Source organism: Gorilla gorilla, chromosome 17 (genome assembly GCF_029281585.2).
Source record: "Gorilla gorilla gorilla isolate KB3781 chromosome 17, NHGRI_mGorGor1-v2.1_pri, whole genome shotgun sequence".
NCBI classification, from domain to species: domain Eukaryota; kingdom Metazoa; phylum Chordata; class Mammalia; order Primates; family Hominidae; genus Gorilla; species Gorilla gorilla.
The window spans coordinates 75,674,504-75,690,848 of NC_073241.2; the positions used below are offsets into that span (position 1 = coordinate 75,674,504).

Sequence of the window (16,345 nt, forward strand, 5' to 3'; positions counted from 1 at the left end):
TTCAATGTACACAGCACACTGCAAGAAACGACTGCTTGCAGCATATTTTCTCTAATAAATGCCACAAGTTTCCATGCATGCTTTTGGTATTTCTGAAGTTGTTGCCCATAGAGGTAAAACTTGGAGATAGTGGATGTTACCTTTGCACAATAGAGAAACTTTTTTATTAAAAAAACCCTTTTTATTATAGAAAATATCAAACAATAAAAAAATAAGAGAATAGTATAATGAATTCACACATATATGTTATCCAGCTATGACATCAACTCATGGCCAGTTTTGTTTTTGTTTTGTTTGTTTGTTTGTTTGTTTTTTTGAGACGGATTCTCGCTCTGTCGCCAGGCTGGAATGAAGTGGCACGATCTTGGTTCACTGTAAACTCTGCTTCCCAGGTTTAAGCGATTCTCCTGCCTCAGCCTCCTGAGTAGCTGGAACTACAGGCGTGCACCCCACACCCAGCTAATTTTTGTATTTTTAGTAGAGACAGGGTTTCACCATGTTGGCCAGGATGGTCTCAATCTCTTGACCTCGTGATATACCTGCCTCGGACTCCCAAAGTGCTGGGATTACAGGCGTGAGCCACCACGCCCAGATCTCATGGCCAGTTTTACTCATCTTTGTTCTCTCACTTCCCCGGTCCTGATATTACAGTAGTCTCCGTTACCTGTGGTTTCGCTTTCCAGGGTTTCAGTTACCCATGTAAACCACGGTCTGAAGATATTACAGCATTTTGAGAGACAGAGAGAGAGAGAGAGACCATATTCACATAACATTTTTTGCAGTATATTGTTATAATTGTTCTATTTTGTTATTGGTTATTGTTAGCCTCTTACTGTGCCTAATTTATAAATTAAGCTTTATCATTGGTGTGAATATACAGTATAGGAAGAAACATAGTATATATAGGATTCCTTATTATCCGCAGTTTCAGGCAGCCACTGGTGTCCTGGAACATATCCCTCACAGAAAAGGAGAAACTAGTGTATTTGGAAACAAATCCAGGCATCATATTATTTCATCTGTAAATATTTCACTATGTATCTCGAGAGATAATGATTCTGCTTTTTCACATCCTTACTTTGATACCACCATTAACACAAAGAAATTTAATAATAATTTTTATTATAATCAAATATCTAGCCAGTATTAAAATTTCTGTTATACTTTGTATCAATCAAGATCCAAATAAGTTTTACACATTGTGATTGGTTGATATGTCACATAAGTCTCATTTAATCTACATGTTCCTGGATTCAAACTGCTAAAATTTTGTTAAGTAATTTTTACATCTTTGTTCATGAGTAATATTGGCTTATAGGGTTTTTTTTTTCCTTGAAATGCCTTTGTCTGATTTTTGTATCAGTGCACTGCTTGCCTCATTGAATGGTGTGGGAAGTCTTTCCTCATCTACTTTCTGGAAGAGGTTGTGTAGGATTGGTATTATTATTTTTAATTAATTAATTAATTTTTAGATACAGGGTCTTGCTCTGTCACCCAGGCTGGAGTGCACCTTGGCTCACTGCAGCCTTGATCTCCTGGGCTCAAGTGATCCTCCTGCCTCAGCCTTCCAAGTAGCTGGAACTACAGGTGTGCACCACTGTGCCCAGCTAACTTTTTGTTTTTTAAATTTTTGTAGAGACAGAGTCTTGCTATGTTGCCTAGGCTGATCCTCAACTTCTGTGCTCAAGCAATCCTCCCACCTCACCTCCCAAAGTGCTGGGATTACAGGTGTGAGCCACTGTGCCCAGACACAGGCTGGTCTTAAATGCCTAGGCCCAAATGATTCTCCTGCCTCAGCTTCCCATGTAGCTGGGATTACAGGTGTGTGCCACTGCATCTGGTGATTTTGGTAATTTGTCTTTCAATAAATTTTCTCATTTAATTGGATGTACTGGCATAAGGCTATTCATAATATTTTCTTATCATTTTAACATCTGGAATCTGTAATAATGCTCCCTCTTTCATTCCTCATATGAGTAATTTGTATGTTCTCTCTTTCATTCTTGATCAATCTAGATAGAAATTTAATCATTTGTACTACTCTTTAGAAAATAGTCTTTGATCAGGCCAGGCGCAGTGGCTCACGCCTGTAATCCCAGCACTTTGGGAGGCTAAGGCAGGCAGATCATGAGGTCAGGAGATCCAGACCATCCTGGCTAAAATGGTGAAACCCCGTCTCTACTAAAAATACAAAAAATTAGCCAGGTGCAGTGGCGGGCGCCTGTAGTCCCAGCTACTCGGGAGGCTGAGGCAGGAGAATGGCGTGAACCGGGAGGCGGAGCTTGCAGTGAGCCTGGGCGAAAGAGCGAGACTCCGTCTCAAAAAAAAAAAAAAGAAAAAGAAAATAGCCTTTGATCCCATTACTTGTTTTTTATTTCACTGATTTATTTCACTGATTTCTGATCTTGATTTTATTATTTCCTCCCTTCTACTTATTTTGGGCTCTAGCTTCTTAAGGCGGAAATTTAGATCATGACTTTGGGTTTTCTTTTCTAATATAAGCATATAAAACTGAATTTTTCTTTAAGGACTACAAACTTTCTAGTTAGCATTATGAATTCTTTTTGACCCTGGGTAATTTAGAAGTTTATTATTTAATTTTTGAAAACTTGGGATTTTGCAGACTTGTTTTGTTGTTGATTTCTAATTTAATACCACTGTGATCAGAAACCATACTCTGTGTAATTCTAATCCTTTTACATTTATTGAGACTTGTTTTATGGTCCAGCATTTATACTATCTTAGTTAATGTTCTATAAGTATTTTTAAAAAGTGTATATTCTACTCTTATTGGATGGAGTATTCTATAAATGTCTCTTAGATCAAGTTAGTCGATAGTATTGTTCAGGTCTTTTATATTCTTACTGATTTTTTTTCATGAATTATTCCATGAATTATAAAGGAGGGTGGATGTCTAGAACTCTAATTATGAATTTGTTTTCTTTCAGTTCTGTCAGTTTTTGCTTCACTTATTTTGACTTATATATATTAGGATATTAAAAGGATTGTCATTTTTCAAAATGAATTGACCCCTTTATCATTATGAAACATCCTTCCTTATCCTTGGTAATATCCCTTGGTTCAAAGTCTACCTTGTCTGATGTTAACATAGCCATTCCAGCTTTCTTCCAGTTAGCACTTACAGGGTATATCTCTTTCCTCCTTTTACTTGTAACCTAGTATCTACATATTTATATCTTGAACGGACAGCATATAGTTGGCGATTGTTTTGCAGTTGACAATCTCTGTCTGTTAATTGGGGTGTCTAGACCATTTGCATTTAATGCAATTGTCTACATGGTTGGAATTAAATCTGCCATCTTGCTCTTTGTTTTCTCTTTCTTCCATCTGTTTTGTTGTTGTTGTCATTTTGTTGTTTTTCTTTTAAAATTTCTGTCTGTTTTTTGCCTTCTTTTGGATCAGTTGAGAATTTTTAGTATTAAATATTGGTTTAATAGTCATACCACTTTATTTTATCTTATTTTATTTTGGGAATTCACTAGGTTTACAATATTCCTATTTAGCATATCACACTCTACCCTAAAATAGAATTATACCATTTTGTGTGTAATGCAAAACTCTTACAACAGCATACTTCCATTACCCCTTCGCATCCTTTGCTACTTCTTTTGTAGGTTTTATCTCTATGTATGTACAATTACCAAAATACATTGTTATCATTTTTGCTTTAAACCAGTGGTTGGCAATTATGGCCTGTGAATCAAATCTTGCCTGCTCTCTGTTCTTGTAAATAAAGTTTTATTGGAACATAGACACATCTATTTGTTCACCTATTGTTTATGGCTGCTTTTACACCTCAGTGGACACTCGAGTAGTTGTGATAGAGACTGTACGGCTTTTGAAGCCCCAAATAATTACTATTTATGATCCTTTACAGAAGAAGTTTGCCAATCTCTGCTTTAAACAGTCAACCTTTAAAGACAATTTTTCACAGGAAAAATAATTTTTTTTATGTCCCACATGATTATCATTTCTGGCACTCTTTATTCCTTTGTAGAGATCTAAGTTTCTGTCTGGTGTTATTTTTCTTTAGTTTGAAGAACTTTTTAAAACATTTCTTGTAGTAACAGTCTCCTGGCAGTGCACAGTCTCAACTTTTTGAAAAAGTCTTTATTTCACTGTCATTTAAAAATATATTTTTTCTAGGTATATATTTCTAAGTTTACAGTTTTTTTTCCCTTCAGCAGTGCAAAGGTGCCATTCCTTTGTCTTCTGGCTTGCTTTGTTGTTGATGGGAAATCTATGATTGTTCTTACCTACATTCTTCTATGTTGAATGGGTCTTTTGTTCTTTCACTATTTTTAAGATCCTGTCTTTATTATTATTTTTCAGGAATTAGATTATTATGTCCCTTGGAGTGGTTTTCTTTGTGTTATCCTGCTTAAAGTTTATCAAACTTTTTGGATCTGTGAATTTATAGTTTTTATTAAATTTGGAAATATTTCAGCCATTTTTTCCCTAAAATATTTTTTCTGTCGTCTACCTTCCATCCCCTCTTTTTGGGTCTTTACTTACCCGTATGGCTGACTGCTTGATATTTTTACTGAGACTCTGTTAATTTTTTAGTCTTTTTCTGATGGTGTGCTTCATTTTGGATTATTTTTATTATTATTCAGGATTTCATTCTGTCACCTAGGCAGAAGTGCAGTGGTGGCATCACAGCTCATTGTAGCCTCAACTTCCTGGGCTCAAGTGATCCTTCCACCTCAGCCTCCTGAGTAGCTTGGACCAGAGGACACACCACCATACCCAACTAATTTAAACATTAGTTTTTTTTTTTTTTGTAGACGTGATATCCCACTATGTTTTCTGGGCTAGCCTCAAACTTCTGAGCTAAAATGATCCTCCTGCCTTGGCCTCCCAAAATGCTGGGATTAGAGGCATGAACCACTGTGTCTGGTTCATTTTGGATTATTTTTATTGTTGTGTCTTAAAGTCACTAATCTTTTCTTTTGTAGTATCTAATTTACTGTTAATCTAACCCAGTGAATTTCCTATTTCAGACATTGCATTTTTCATCTCTAGAAGTTCCATTGGCATCATTAAAATATCTCCTCTTCTATATATTTTACTCTTCTCTGTTTTCATGTTTTCTTTTGTATATTTGAATTTGATTATAATAGCTATTTTAGCATCCTTGTTATTTCTGTTTCATAGTTGTTTCCATGGATCGATTTTTCACCTGATTCTGGGACATATTATCATTTTTTTGGCATATCTAGTAATTTTTTATTGAATGATGAACATCATTTATGAATAATTGTGGATTATACACTGTTAAGTAGTTACGTTTGTTTTATTCATTTAGAGAGTGTTAGGCTTCGTTCTGGTAAGCAGCACTTGCAGTTCAGTTTCATCCTTTTAAGGCTTGCTTTTAGGTCTTCTTCCAGCAGGACTAGAATATCCCTAGAGTAGAGACTACTCTAGATCTGCCCGAATAAGACTCATAAATAAGTCTCAAAAGGCTCTTCTGGGGTCTCTACTGTATGACCAAGGACTCTCTGCTCTGGCTGACTGGAATATGAATCTTTCCCAGCACTGTCTAATCTCTGGGAACCCACTATACCTTGGATGCTCTTTGTTCAACCTACTAAAATTTCACCCCATGTATGCAGATCTTAGTATTCAGTAAAGACTCAAGGGAATCTCCGTGCAGATTTCTGGAGCTCTCCTTCTATGTAGCTGCCTCTTCCCTCCAAATCATGGTACCACAACTTTCAGAGACCTCAGCCTCCTGGAAATAAGATCTCTGAATCCTCAAATCATTAAGATCGTCATGCTCTGCTTAGTTCTCTCCCTGCTCATGGTCTAGAATGTGCCTTCATGCAAAAAACTAGGGAGGTTGCAGGGCTCACCTCATGTGTTGTCCTTCTGTTGATAACAGTCTGCATTGCTTGTTATATAATGTCTGAAAACAGAGATTTCATATATTCTGTTTAGCTTTCTAGTGGTTTAAAGTGGAAAGGTAAACTTAACTCCTGTTAAACTATCACCAGTAGAAGCGGAAATTCCTTTAATACTTCTCCATATCCTTTTTTTTTTTTTCTCCAATGTATTTGTCGAAGAATCCAGGCTGTTTTTCCTGTAGTTTCCCCTTACCTGGATTTTACTGGTTGCATTCTTGTGTTGTCACTTAAGATGTTCCTTAGTTTCTTGTAGTCTCTGGATCTTGGCACCAAGATTAAGGCTTGAGTAGATTCAGGTTCAACTCTTATTTCTTGGCATAAATACTTCATAGGTGATATTGTATTCTTCCACCAGAAAGCACTTACTGTCTGGTTGTTGCTTCTTTCGTGATGTTAGCAACAATCAATAATCTTTGCTTAGATCCTTTATTTCTTTAGGGGAGGCAAAATGATGATAAAAATTCAAGAAAAATTCAATCATCCCTTATTCATTTATTAGCCGAAAAACTTTTACAAAGAGAAATTTCCATTCATCAAATATTTGATTACCTGGAAATACAGTAAGAAAAGAAAGGCTTCTTTTCATTTATTTACTAGTTTTCAAAATGAAGAGTTGGCTGGGTGTGGTGGCTCATGCCTGTAATCTCAGCACTTTGGGATACCAAGGTGGGTGGATCACTTGAAGTCAGGAGTTCGAGACCAGCCTGGCCAACATGGTGAAACCCCATCTCTACTAAAAATACAAAAGTTATCCGGGCGTGGTGTGGCATGCCTGTAGTCCCAGCTACTTGGGTGGCTGAGACAGGAGAATTGCTTGAACCCAGAAGATGGAGGTTGCAGTGAGCCGAGATCGCACCACTGCACTCCAGCCTGTGTGACAGAGCGAGACTCCATCTCAAAAAAAAAAAAAAAAAAAAGGAAAAGAAAAAAAAAAAGAAAGGTAAAGAAGAGTTTGTTCTCCAGCATCCTTTGAAGGGGACCAATTTTCTAGCATCATTTCATGTGCATGGATCTAAACAATTTTTATTTATTTCCATCTCTCCTGCAGTTATTCTTGTCAACCTGCACATTGTCCTAACTCTGGCCAGTGGGAGCCTCTTCAGGACTGCTTCTGAGCCCTTTTGCTGTCACCCTAATAGTGTTTTGATAGCTCTCTTGTTTCCAGTTATGACAAGATGTTTCCATCTTATCTTGCTCATTTTCTCTCCAGATCTGAAATTGGCCATTTTCCAAATTAGCCATTGGTTCATCCTCAGTGCAATTCATCAATTAATTAGTTTTTAAGCAAAATGAATTTTCCTATATTTTTAGGAGTGGGTTGCGGTGGGCCAGGATAAGCTGTCTGGCCTGTAGGTCTAGGTGTAGAGTTCTCTCTCTTTGTTTTCTCGAAGTGGTAAAAATACAGCCTCAGCTCCCTCCTCCACTTTTATCTGAACCTTGTCTTTCCATTACTCGGTGCCTCTGGCTTGCTCGATTTAGATTCTTCTTTCAGCATTTCTCTCAGGAATGGACTTTGTCTTGGGAGGGAGCTTTGGTCCCCTAGTTTAAAGAAATTTCATAGAGCCTGGATTGCTCTAGCTCCTTCAGACTTTTCAGAGTCCTTTCCTTCTCTGGGTCTCCGTTTCCTTCCCTCTGAAGAGAGGGGAAAGGCTGGGAGATGTAAAGTTCCTTGCAGCTCCGGCAGGGTGTCACTCCAATTCTACTCCATAGGCTTGATGTCTGAGGTCTCTTCTCTAACCTGGCTAAATCACACCACCCTATGGTTCACTGAGGCTGTTTCCCTGCAGGGATCTCAGTGTGGATGCTGGCTTGAGTCCTGCTCAGTTCCAGGTGCGGCCCATCCCTCAGCACTATCAGCATTACCTAGCCACTCCTCGAATGCACCACTTTCCCAGAAACTCCTCCTCCACACAGATGGTAAGTGAAAGAAAATGGACTCCTTTGCGCCTATTGAGTGCCAGTGGTGGTCTGAGGCCTGCGGTTCCCTGTGCCTTGGCTGCTACATGGCCTAGCTCCCCTGTATCCTTGGCTCCCCTGTGCCCCGGCTTCCACATGACCCAGCTCACCTGTGTATCAACACCCCATGCCCTGACTCCCTTGTGCCCTGGCCTTCTTGTGTCCTGGCTCCCTGGCAGATCAACAGCTTCCCTCTCTTCCCAGCTTCTATTCTCTGTATCAGCCCCCTATGCCCTGACTCCCCTGTGCCCTGGCCCCCTTATATCCTGGCTCTCCTGTGCCCTGGCTTCCATATGACCCAGCTCCCCTGTGTTATCAACCTCCTATACCCTGACTTTTCGGTGCCCTGGCCCCCTTATATCCTGGCTCCCCTGCGCTCCAGATTCCATATGACCTGGCTTTCTTGTGTATCAACCCCCATGCCCTGACTCCCCTGTGTCCTGGCCCCCTTATATCCTGGCTCCCCTGTGCCCCGGCTTCCACATGACCCAGCTCCTCTGTATATCAACACCCCATGCCCTGACTCCCTTGTGCCCTGGCCTTCTTGTGTCCTGGCTCCCTGGCAGATCAACAACTCCCCTCTCTTCCCAGCTCCTATTCACACTTTGGCTTTATGGGGAATGAAAGGGAACCTGCTGGACTGGAAGCTGGTTCTGCTGAGGGGAGTAGGAGTGGGCACTGGAGGAGTGGAAAGGGGCAGCGTGGCAGGGTGTGGTCTGTGGGTAAAAGGCTCAGGGCTAAGATCAGGCAGAGTAGACCTTGCACTTCATATGGCCTCATTTAGTTTCCTGTGGTCAGTACCTCCCTAGGCTTTGGCTTCACTAATCTGTGAAATGGAAATGAAGATGCCTGCCTCGCCTATCTCACAGGGCTGGTGTGAGGATCAAAAGAGATCCCAGCGGGAGCTCTTGGGCCTAGCCTGCCTATCCAGTTCTGCCTTTTTCAGAGGGCAGGCCTTCTTGTGGCTGCAGAGGGCCGAATCATGGGTGAGGCTGGCTTTGGGGGCCTTTGGCCTCCTGACATTGCAAACTGCATGGAATTAAAATGAAGATGTTCCATAAAAGCAGCAAAAGCTTGATTTAAAATCTTATTTCCAGGCAACTTCACTTTGCTACCCTAAAGCATAATTCCACCTTCCAACCCTTGTCTCTGTCACTAACCACTCAGCTCCTCAGTCTCCTTATTTGTATAGTAAGGAGCTTGCATGAGTAATTTTTGGAGTCCTTGTAAGCTTTGAGGGTCCATGCTTTGTGTATGAAGCACCATCTCTTAAGAATAAAGAAGCAAGCATTTATTGAGCACTTACTACATACCAGGCACTGTTCTAAGCAGTTCATGTAAATTATCCCATTAATCCTCTCAAAAACACCCACAAAAGAGTATTATCCTGATTTTAAAGATTGGAAAACTGAGGAATAGAGAGGCTAAGTAACTGGCCCTGGGACATATCGTGAGCAAGTGGAGGAGCTGTGATGGAAACTCCTCTCTGACTCATAGCCAGGGTGAGGGAAAGGCGAGTGAGGCAGGCCATGCCAGAACAGAGTCAGACTCTGTCTTTATTTAAAATATTGATATTTTGCTCAGCATGGAGGTTTTTTTGCATTTATTTGACTTTAAAAACCATTGCATTAAAATATCATTGATCTTTATTACTGAGGCTTTTGGTGGCCCTTTAAATTTTGTGCCCCCACCTTGGTGCTGACACAAACCCAAGCCTTGAACCATCAAGCTTCTCTTCTTGGAGGCAGTGCAGAGTAGGGGTGATATGGTTTGGCTCTGTATCCCCACCCAAATCTCACCTTGAACTGAATAATCCCCACATGTCAAGGGCAGGACCAGGTGGAGATAATTGAATCATGTGGGGGCAGTTTCCCACATGCTTTTCTTATGATAGTGAGTGAGCTCTCATAAGATCTGATGGTTTTACAAGGGACCTCCCCATTCGCTTGGCACTCATTCTCTCTCCTGCTGCCCTGTGAAGAGGTACTTTCCACCATGGCTGTAGGTTTCCTGAGGCTCTCCAATTATGTGGAACTGTGAGTCAATTAAACCTCCTTTCTTTTAAGTTACCCATTCTTGGGTATTTCTTCATAGCAGAGTGAGAATGAACTAAACCAAAAGGTGAAGGGAATGGACTCTGCCACCCAACTGCCTGGGTTTGAAATCCTGGTTCTGTCCCTTGGTTGCATAACTTGAGCCAATTACATAATCTATTGTACCTCATTTACCCCATCAGTAAAATTGGGAGAGTAATAACACCCACATTATAGATCAGGTGAGATAATTCAATTAGTCACATTAAGTGCTTAGAACAGTGCCTGCCATGAAGGTTAGTTGTCACTTTATTAATTCTGTTATTCCTTCTGGGGCTTGTCCAGGCAAAGCTTGGTTCTTGATGAAAGAAAAGGGACATAAGAGCAGGAAATACAATACTTCTGCCCACAGCATCTCAGGGTGTACTGAGTGGGTTACAGGTGGAGAAGTTGCATGCTGGGCTCATGGAGAAACCTTGAATCCTTGCTCTATCCAAGGCATTTTCTACCCAACAGGTCGTCCATGAAATCCGAAACTACCCTTACCCTCAGCTTCACTTCCTTGCTCTCCAGGGACTAAATCCCAGCAGACACACCTCCGCCGTACGGGAGAGCTATGAGGTATGTTGCTCTGTCTGGTACCAACTGGGTTGGTGGAGATGCCATTATTGTTATCATCCCTTTTCCCTCCCCACCTCTGCTGGTGAGTAGGGTATGGGTGTCAGGAAGCTTCAGGGTTAAGAGTAAGAAAGAGAAGAAGGGAGAGCCAGTAGAAATATTGCAGTCTTTCAGCATCAGATGAGTTCTTCCTGATAGCTACGTGAATGCTTCCTGCTCATGTCTTCCAGCTCCCAATCCATATCCTGTGTGCATGTGGGCATTTATACATGCTGAGCACACATGTGCACATTTTTCTCTTTCCAGGAGCTGCTGCAGCTCGAGGACAGGTTGGGTAATGTGACTCGGGGAGCTGTACAGAACACCATTGAGAGGTTCACCTTCCCCCACAAGTATAAGAAGGTGGGTCTGCCAGCAGGCCAGCCTGCATAGTCAGGGAATGGGGCAGGGGGGTTGTCTAATTGACTCTGGCCTGCTTGTTCACAGAGGGGTGCAGTCCAGATTCTAGAAACCTTTGCTCTGGTTAGATGCTCTAAAGCTGTAATAACTTCCCAGGGTCATGTTACTTTTCTGTGCTAGGTGTGGCCAGGAGGGAAGATGGAAGGCCTCTCATTAGTAAAGAAGGAGAGCTGGGTATCCGTGCGTGCATGTGGACTTGCCATTGGGTATATTACATACATATACATGTATAGGTGTCAGGCACATAAATACTTGTCTCTAAATGAGATGGGCAAAGGGGATACCTGCACAGAAGGTTAATATTTGCCTTAGAAAATAATTCCATGTCCAATCTCACATGTGAACAAATGGGAAACCAAGGCATCCAAGCAGAGGTTTTCAAACCTGACTGAGCGTCAGGATCACCTGGGGAGATTTTAAAGCCACAGAGTCACAGGTTTTATCCTAAGTCTGTAAAGGTAGAATCTCCAGGGTTAAGAACTAGGAATCTAGGATAAGATTAGAGCCCAGGAAACTGAGTTTAAAATTTTTTTTTTAATTAAAATAAATGAAAATTTTGGAAGCAACCAAGATGTCCTTCAATAGATGAAAGATAGATAAACATACAGTGGCACATCCAGATAATGGAATATTATTCTGCAATAAAAAGAAATAAGGACTGGGCATAGTGACTCACACCTATAATCTCAGTGCTTTGGAAGGCTAAGGATGGAGAATCACTTCAGGCCAGGAATTCAAGACCAACCTGAGCAAAATAGTGAGACCTCATCTCTACAAAAATTTTGAAAAGTTAAAAAGTTAAAAAGTTCATGGTGGTATGAACTTGTAGTCCTAGTTACTCGGGAGGCTGAGGCAAGATAATTACTTGAGCCCAGGAGTTTGAGGCTGCAGTGAGCTATGATTGCACCACTGCATTCTAGCCTGGACAACAGAGCAAGACCCTGTATCAAACAAAGAAAGAAAAAGTATAAGCTATTGAGCCATGGAAAGACATGTTGGAAGCAGAAATGCACTGAGGAATTCTTAAGTAAAAGAAGTTAGCCCAAAATGTCTGTGTACTGTATGTTTCCAAATATATAACATTCTAGAAAAGGCAAAACTATGGAGACAATAAAAAGATCAGTGGTTGCCAGTGGGGAGGGAGGGAGGAATGAATGGGTGGAGCATAGGGGAGTCTCAGGGGAGTGAAAGTATGTGGTATCATACTCTAACAGTGGATACATGACATTATGCATTTGTCAAAACTGATAGAATGGTACAACACAGAGCAAACCCTAATGTAAACGAATGAACTTCAGTTAATAGTCTATTGATACTGGTTCATTGATTGTAACAAGTGTGCCACACTAATGCAAGATGTTAGTAATAGAAACTCTGTGTTGGGAGTATAGGGTATATGGGAAAACACTGTACTTTTTGCTTATTATTGTTACTATTTTTTGAGACAGAATCTTGCTCTGTTGCCCAGGCTGGAGTGCAGTGGTATGATCTTGACTCACTGCAACCTCCACCTCCTGGGTTCAAGCAATTCTCCCACGTCAGCCTCCCAAGTAGCTGGGATTACAAGCATGTGCCACCACACCCAGCTAATTTTTATATTTTTAGTAGAGATGGGGTTTCACCATGTTGCCCAGGCTGGTCTTGAACTCCTAACCTCAAGTGATCCACCCACCTTGGCCTCCAAAATTGTTGAGATTACAGGCATGAACCACCATGCCCGGCCTGTTTTTGCTTAATTTTATGTAAACTAGAACTGCTCTACAAAATAACATTTATTATAAAAATAAATAAATAAATATTAATACATTTTTAAAACATTCATCCTTCCCAGGGGAAATTAAAAGCTTGACAAACATTAAGAATCTTAGAGCAGGACTGTCCTCATCATTGTCAAGCCAAGGACCGTCTTCACTCCCTCATGAGACCCTAGGGTGCATTGGTAGAGAGCACTCTTAGAGTTAGAGCCAATTTTGACTCTCGGTTCTACCCCTTATAGCTCCGTTACTTTGGACAACTGGCTTGGCTTTTCTGGCCCCTCCCTGTCCACCTCCCCCTTTTAAAATGTGAAATGGGAATGATCTCATTAGTAGCTACCATACGGGGTGCTGTGGGGACTCAACGGGATGATGCACTTGAACAGCTTGGCACAGTGCCTGGTATCTACTAAGTGCCCAGGAATGGTGAGCTGCTGATACCTTGATGCTTTCCCCTAACCCATGTGCTGGTGGTGTCAATGTCAAAGACTGTGAATCAGTATAGGCAGCTCCTCTGAAGGCACTGGATTTATTCGTAAATGATTTCGACCGCAGTTATTGAGTACCTACTATGTATTAAACCTTGGCTAGTGTGCTAATAGAGGAAATGGCAGCATTTCCGTAATTAAGGGTGTCATCTACATGGCAAAAATGATCATTCTCTGGAGAGAGAGAGTTTTAAGCTATTGGAGAAGAACATAGAAGGAAATGAGTGGTGTGTTCAAGTCCAGGAGCAGCACCTGTGTCCCGAACCAGGGAGTGTTTGCTCCTACCGAGGATGCACACCTCACCTGCTGTCACTTCAACAGGCACGAGGAAATTGTGAAGAGAACCAATGCTAAGAATGAAAAGGGGAAATGGACTGAATCAAGTAGGTAAAGGGCTCGGGTGAAAAGGAGAATAAAAAGAATTAAGGGAATAAAAATATTATTAAAAAAAGAACAAAATTAATTAAAAATAAGAAATGACAAAAGTTAGGACCCAAATAAAATGTGGAAAAAACACTTAAAAATTATACACAAGTGAAAAAGACAATAAAGAAGAAAAACACCTTAAAAATTTAAATTGAGAGTATAATCATATACAATAAAATATATACTTTAAAATAGTAATGATGTAAGAATAAAAATATAGAAAATACTGAGTCAAAATATAAAAATATGCAAAGAATAAAAACTAGAAAGAGATATGAAAGCAACATATAAAATTAACATCAATAACATCATAGTTAAAAGGGGGCTGGACACACTGGCTCATGCACTCTGGGAGGCGGTGGCAGGAGGATAGATTGAGCCCAGAAGTTTGAGACCAGCCTGGCCATCATAGAGAGATTCTGTCTCTACAATAAAAAGAAAAATTAGCTGAACATGATGGTGTGCACCTGTAGTCCCAACCACTTAGGAAGCTGAGGTGGGAGGATTGCTTGAGCCTGGGAGGTCAAGCCTGCAGTGAGCTGTGATTACACCACTGCACTCCAGCCTGGGCAAGAGGGCAAGGCTGTCTCAAAAAAAAAAAAAAAAAAAAAGTAAAAGGGAAGGTTAATGAAATGAGAAGATATATAGATTAGACAGCAAAACAAGGTAATATTAAGCTAAAATTTTTAACTATTAAAGGAAAATCATGAATAATGATGGCAAAAAATAGTAGAAAGTAGGCAAATAGGCAAATTGGTGACTCTTACCAATACATTTTATTGGACCTCCCTTTTCTAGCAGGGTCAGCTAAACGAAGGCCACTCTTCCAGCAAACACAGCTGGACTCTTAAGCAGGCAGATCATCATGACTCTATTCATACTCTAAAGCCATGACAATTATACGGGACTATGGATGTAATTCTGATTTTCTGGATTCTGGATAAGGGAAAAACTTATTACAGAAGCCTAGCAGGGTTTGCAGTGGAGTATATAGGGCACAGCGAGGCAGAGAGCAGAACAAATAGATTTTCTTGTGTGTTCCAGTGAGGTTACAGTATTCCCCAGACTAAACCAGACTCAGGATCTCCAGAGTTTAGGACCAGGGGCCAGAGAAGGGAGACTTGGCATCCGGGCCTTGCCCCACGGTCATTCTCTAGGTAGTCTTCATCTTGTGACTCTTCAGATTTTTCTCTTTGCAAAATGATCTTGAAGTCAGCCTGTCTCTGGAGAGGGACAGAATGGGTAATTTTCTTCTTATGGTTATTGTTAGACTGTTTCATGGCACAGTGTGAAGATGTGAACATGAAAGGTGGGCTGATTTCGCTCACTGACTAGATTTCTTCTTTGCCAAAATATTTACCAAGTACTAATACGCCTTGTAGTGACCAAGTATGGGGTGGTACTTAAAGAAGGGTAAGTCATGAGTCCATGCCATCTGAATTTGAGACTTTACATAATGGTAAACTACATAATGATTCTACATATGGCTTCTACATAACGGTAAACTATTTTCAAATAATTAGCATAAAATGAAAAACAGTGCAAGGGAAGTCAACAAGTATAAACAGTGTTTCATGATTGATTTACGATAGTGCCTATCTTCAGTGAACTTTCTGGATAGAAAGATAAATCCAACAATATAAATAGTTTATAACAATGGCTACAGTTTGTAAGAGTTGATGTCTTCACGTAGTTATCAGTGAATAAATGAGTCAACAGTGGTTGACTGAAAGAATAAATGAAAACTGCTGGGCCTGAAAGTGGAGGGAGAAACCTGAAGGCAGGAATCTAGGTTGTAAAGGGTGTTGAGGGGGAGTGGATGGTGTGAAGGGACCAGAAAAGGGAAACTGTGCACAGTCATAGCTTTGCAAAGGATCGATTCATTAGGAACCCAATTTCTTTCTAAGCTCTGTATCCCTAGAAAGTGCCTGGGACAGCAAAAATGATGTCCACTTGACCTCTACCTACTGCCCTTGCTGCAGGAGAGTAGCTGGGAAGGAGTTCTGGGTATTACTTAAGAACTTTATGGCTGGGCAAGGTGGCTCACACCTGTAATCCCAGCACTTTGGGAGGCTGAGGCAAGCAGATCACCTGAGCTCAGGAGTTCAAGACCAGCCTGACCAACATGGTGAAACCCTGTCTCTACAAAAATACAAAAATTAGCCAGGCATGATGGCAAGTGCCTGTAATCCCAGCTACTCGGAGGCTGAGGTGGGAGAATCGCTTGAACCCAGGAAGTGGAAGTTGCAGCCAAGATCACGCTATTGCACTCCAGCCTGGGCAACACAGCAAGAATCCGTCTCAAAAACAAAACAAAACAAACAAAAAAAGAAACTTTAAAAAACCTGACTCCCAGGGGAAGAGCAGGCTGTGGGTGAAAACCACCAGCCACCAGCTGAGTCTGCCCCAGGTAGTGAATACTACTCTCTCTGCTTCTCATAGCGAAGACCCCAGGATGGCAAGGGCAAGAAGGATGAGGGGGAGGAGTCAGACACAGATGAGAAATGCACAATTTGTCTGTCTATGCTGGAAGATGGAGAAGACGTGAGGTAGGAGACCGCCATTTTGATTCCCTCTCCCCTGTCTTATAGGTATTGGTGACCAATCACTGCGCCGTGTGTCTGGGAGTTGGGGTGCTTGTTTGCTTGTGCACGTGTGTGCCAAGTGTGCTATAATGTGCTTCA

General features: G+C 41.0%; 1 protein-coding gene across 2 annotated transcripts in view; it reads left to right on the forward strand.

Moving 5' to 3' along the window:
- ARK2C (arkadia (RNF111) C-terminal like ring finger ubiquitin ligase 2C) overlaps positions 1-16,345 on the forward strand; it is a 129,559-nt gene that overhangs the window by 106,280 nt on the left and 6,934 nt on the right. The window contains exons 4-7 of one of the 2 annotated variants that reach the window (XM_031003775.3): positions 7,715-7,844; positions 10,433-10,537; positions 10,841-10,936; positions 16,104-16,210. In XM_031003775.3, coding sequence (XP_030859635.1) covers positions 7,715-7,844; positions 10,433-10,537; positions 10,841-10,936; positions 16,104-16,210 — 438 coding nt within the window. The remainder of the gene's footprint in view (positions 1-7,714; positions 7,845-10,432; positions 10,538-10,840; positions 10,937-16,103; positions 16,211-16,345) is intronic. The other variant, XM_055368151.2, reaches the window with a different exon arrangement.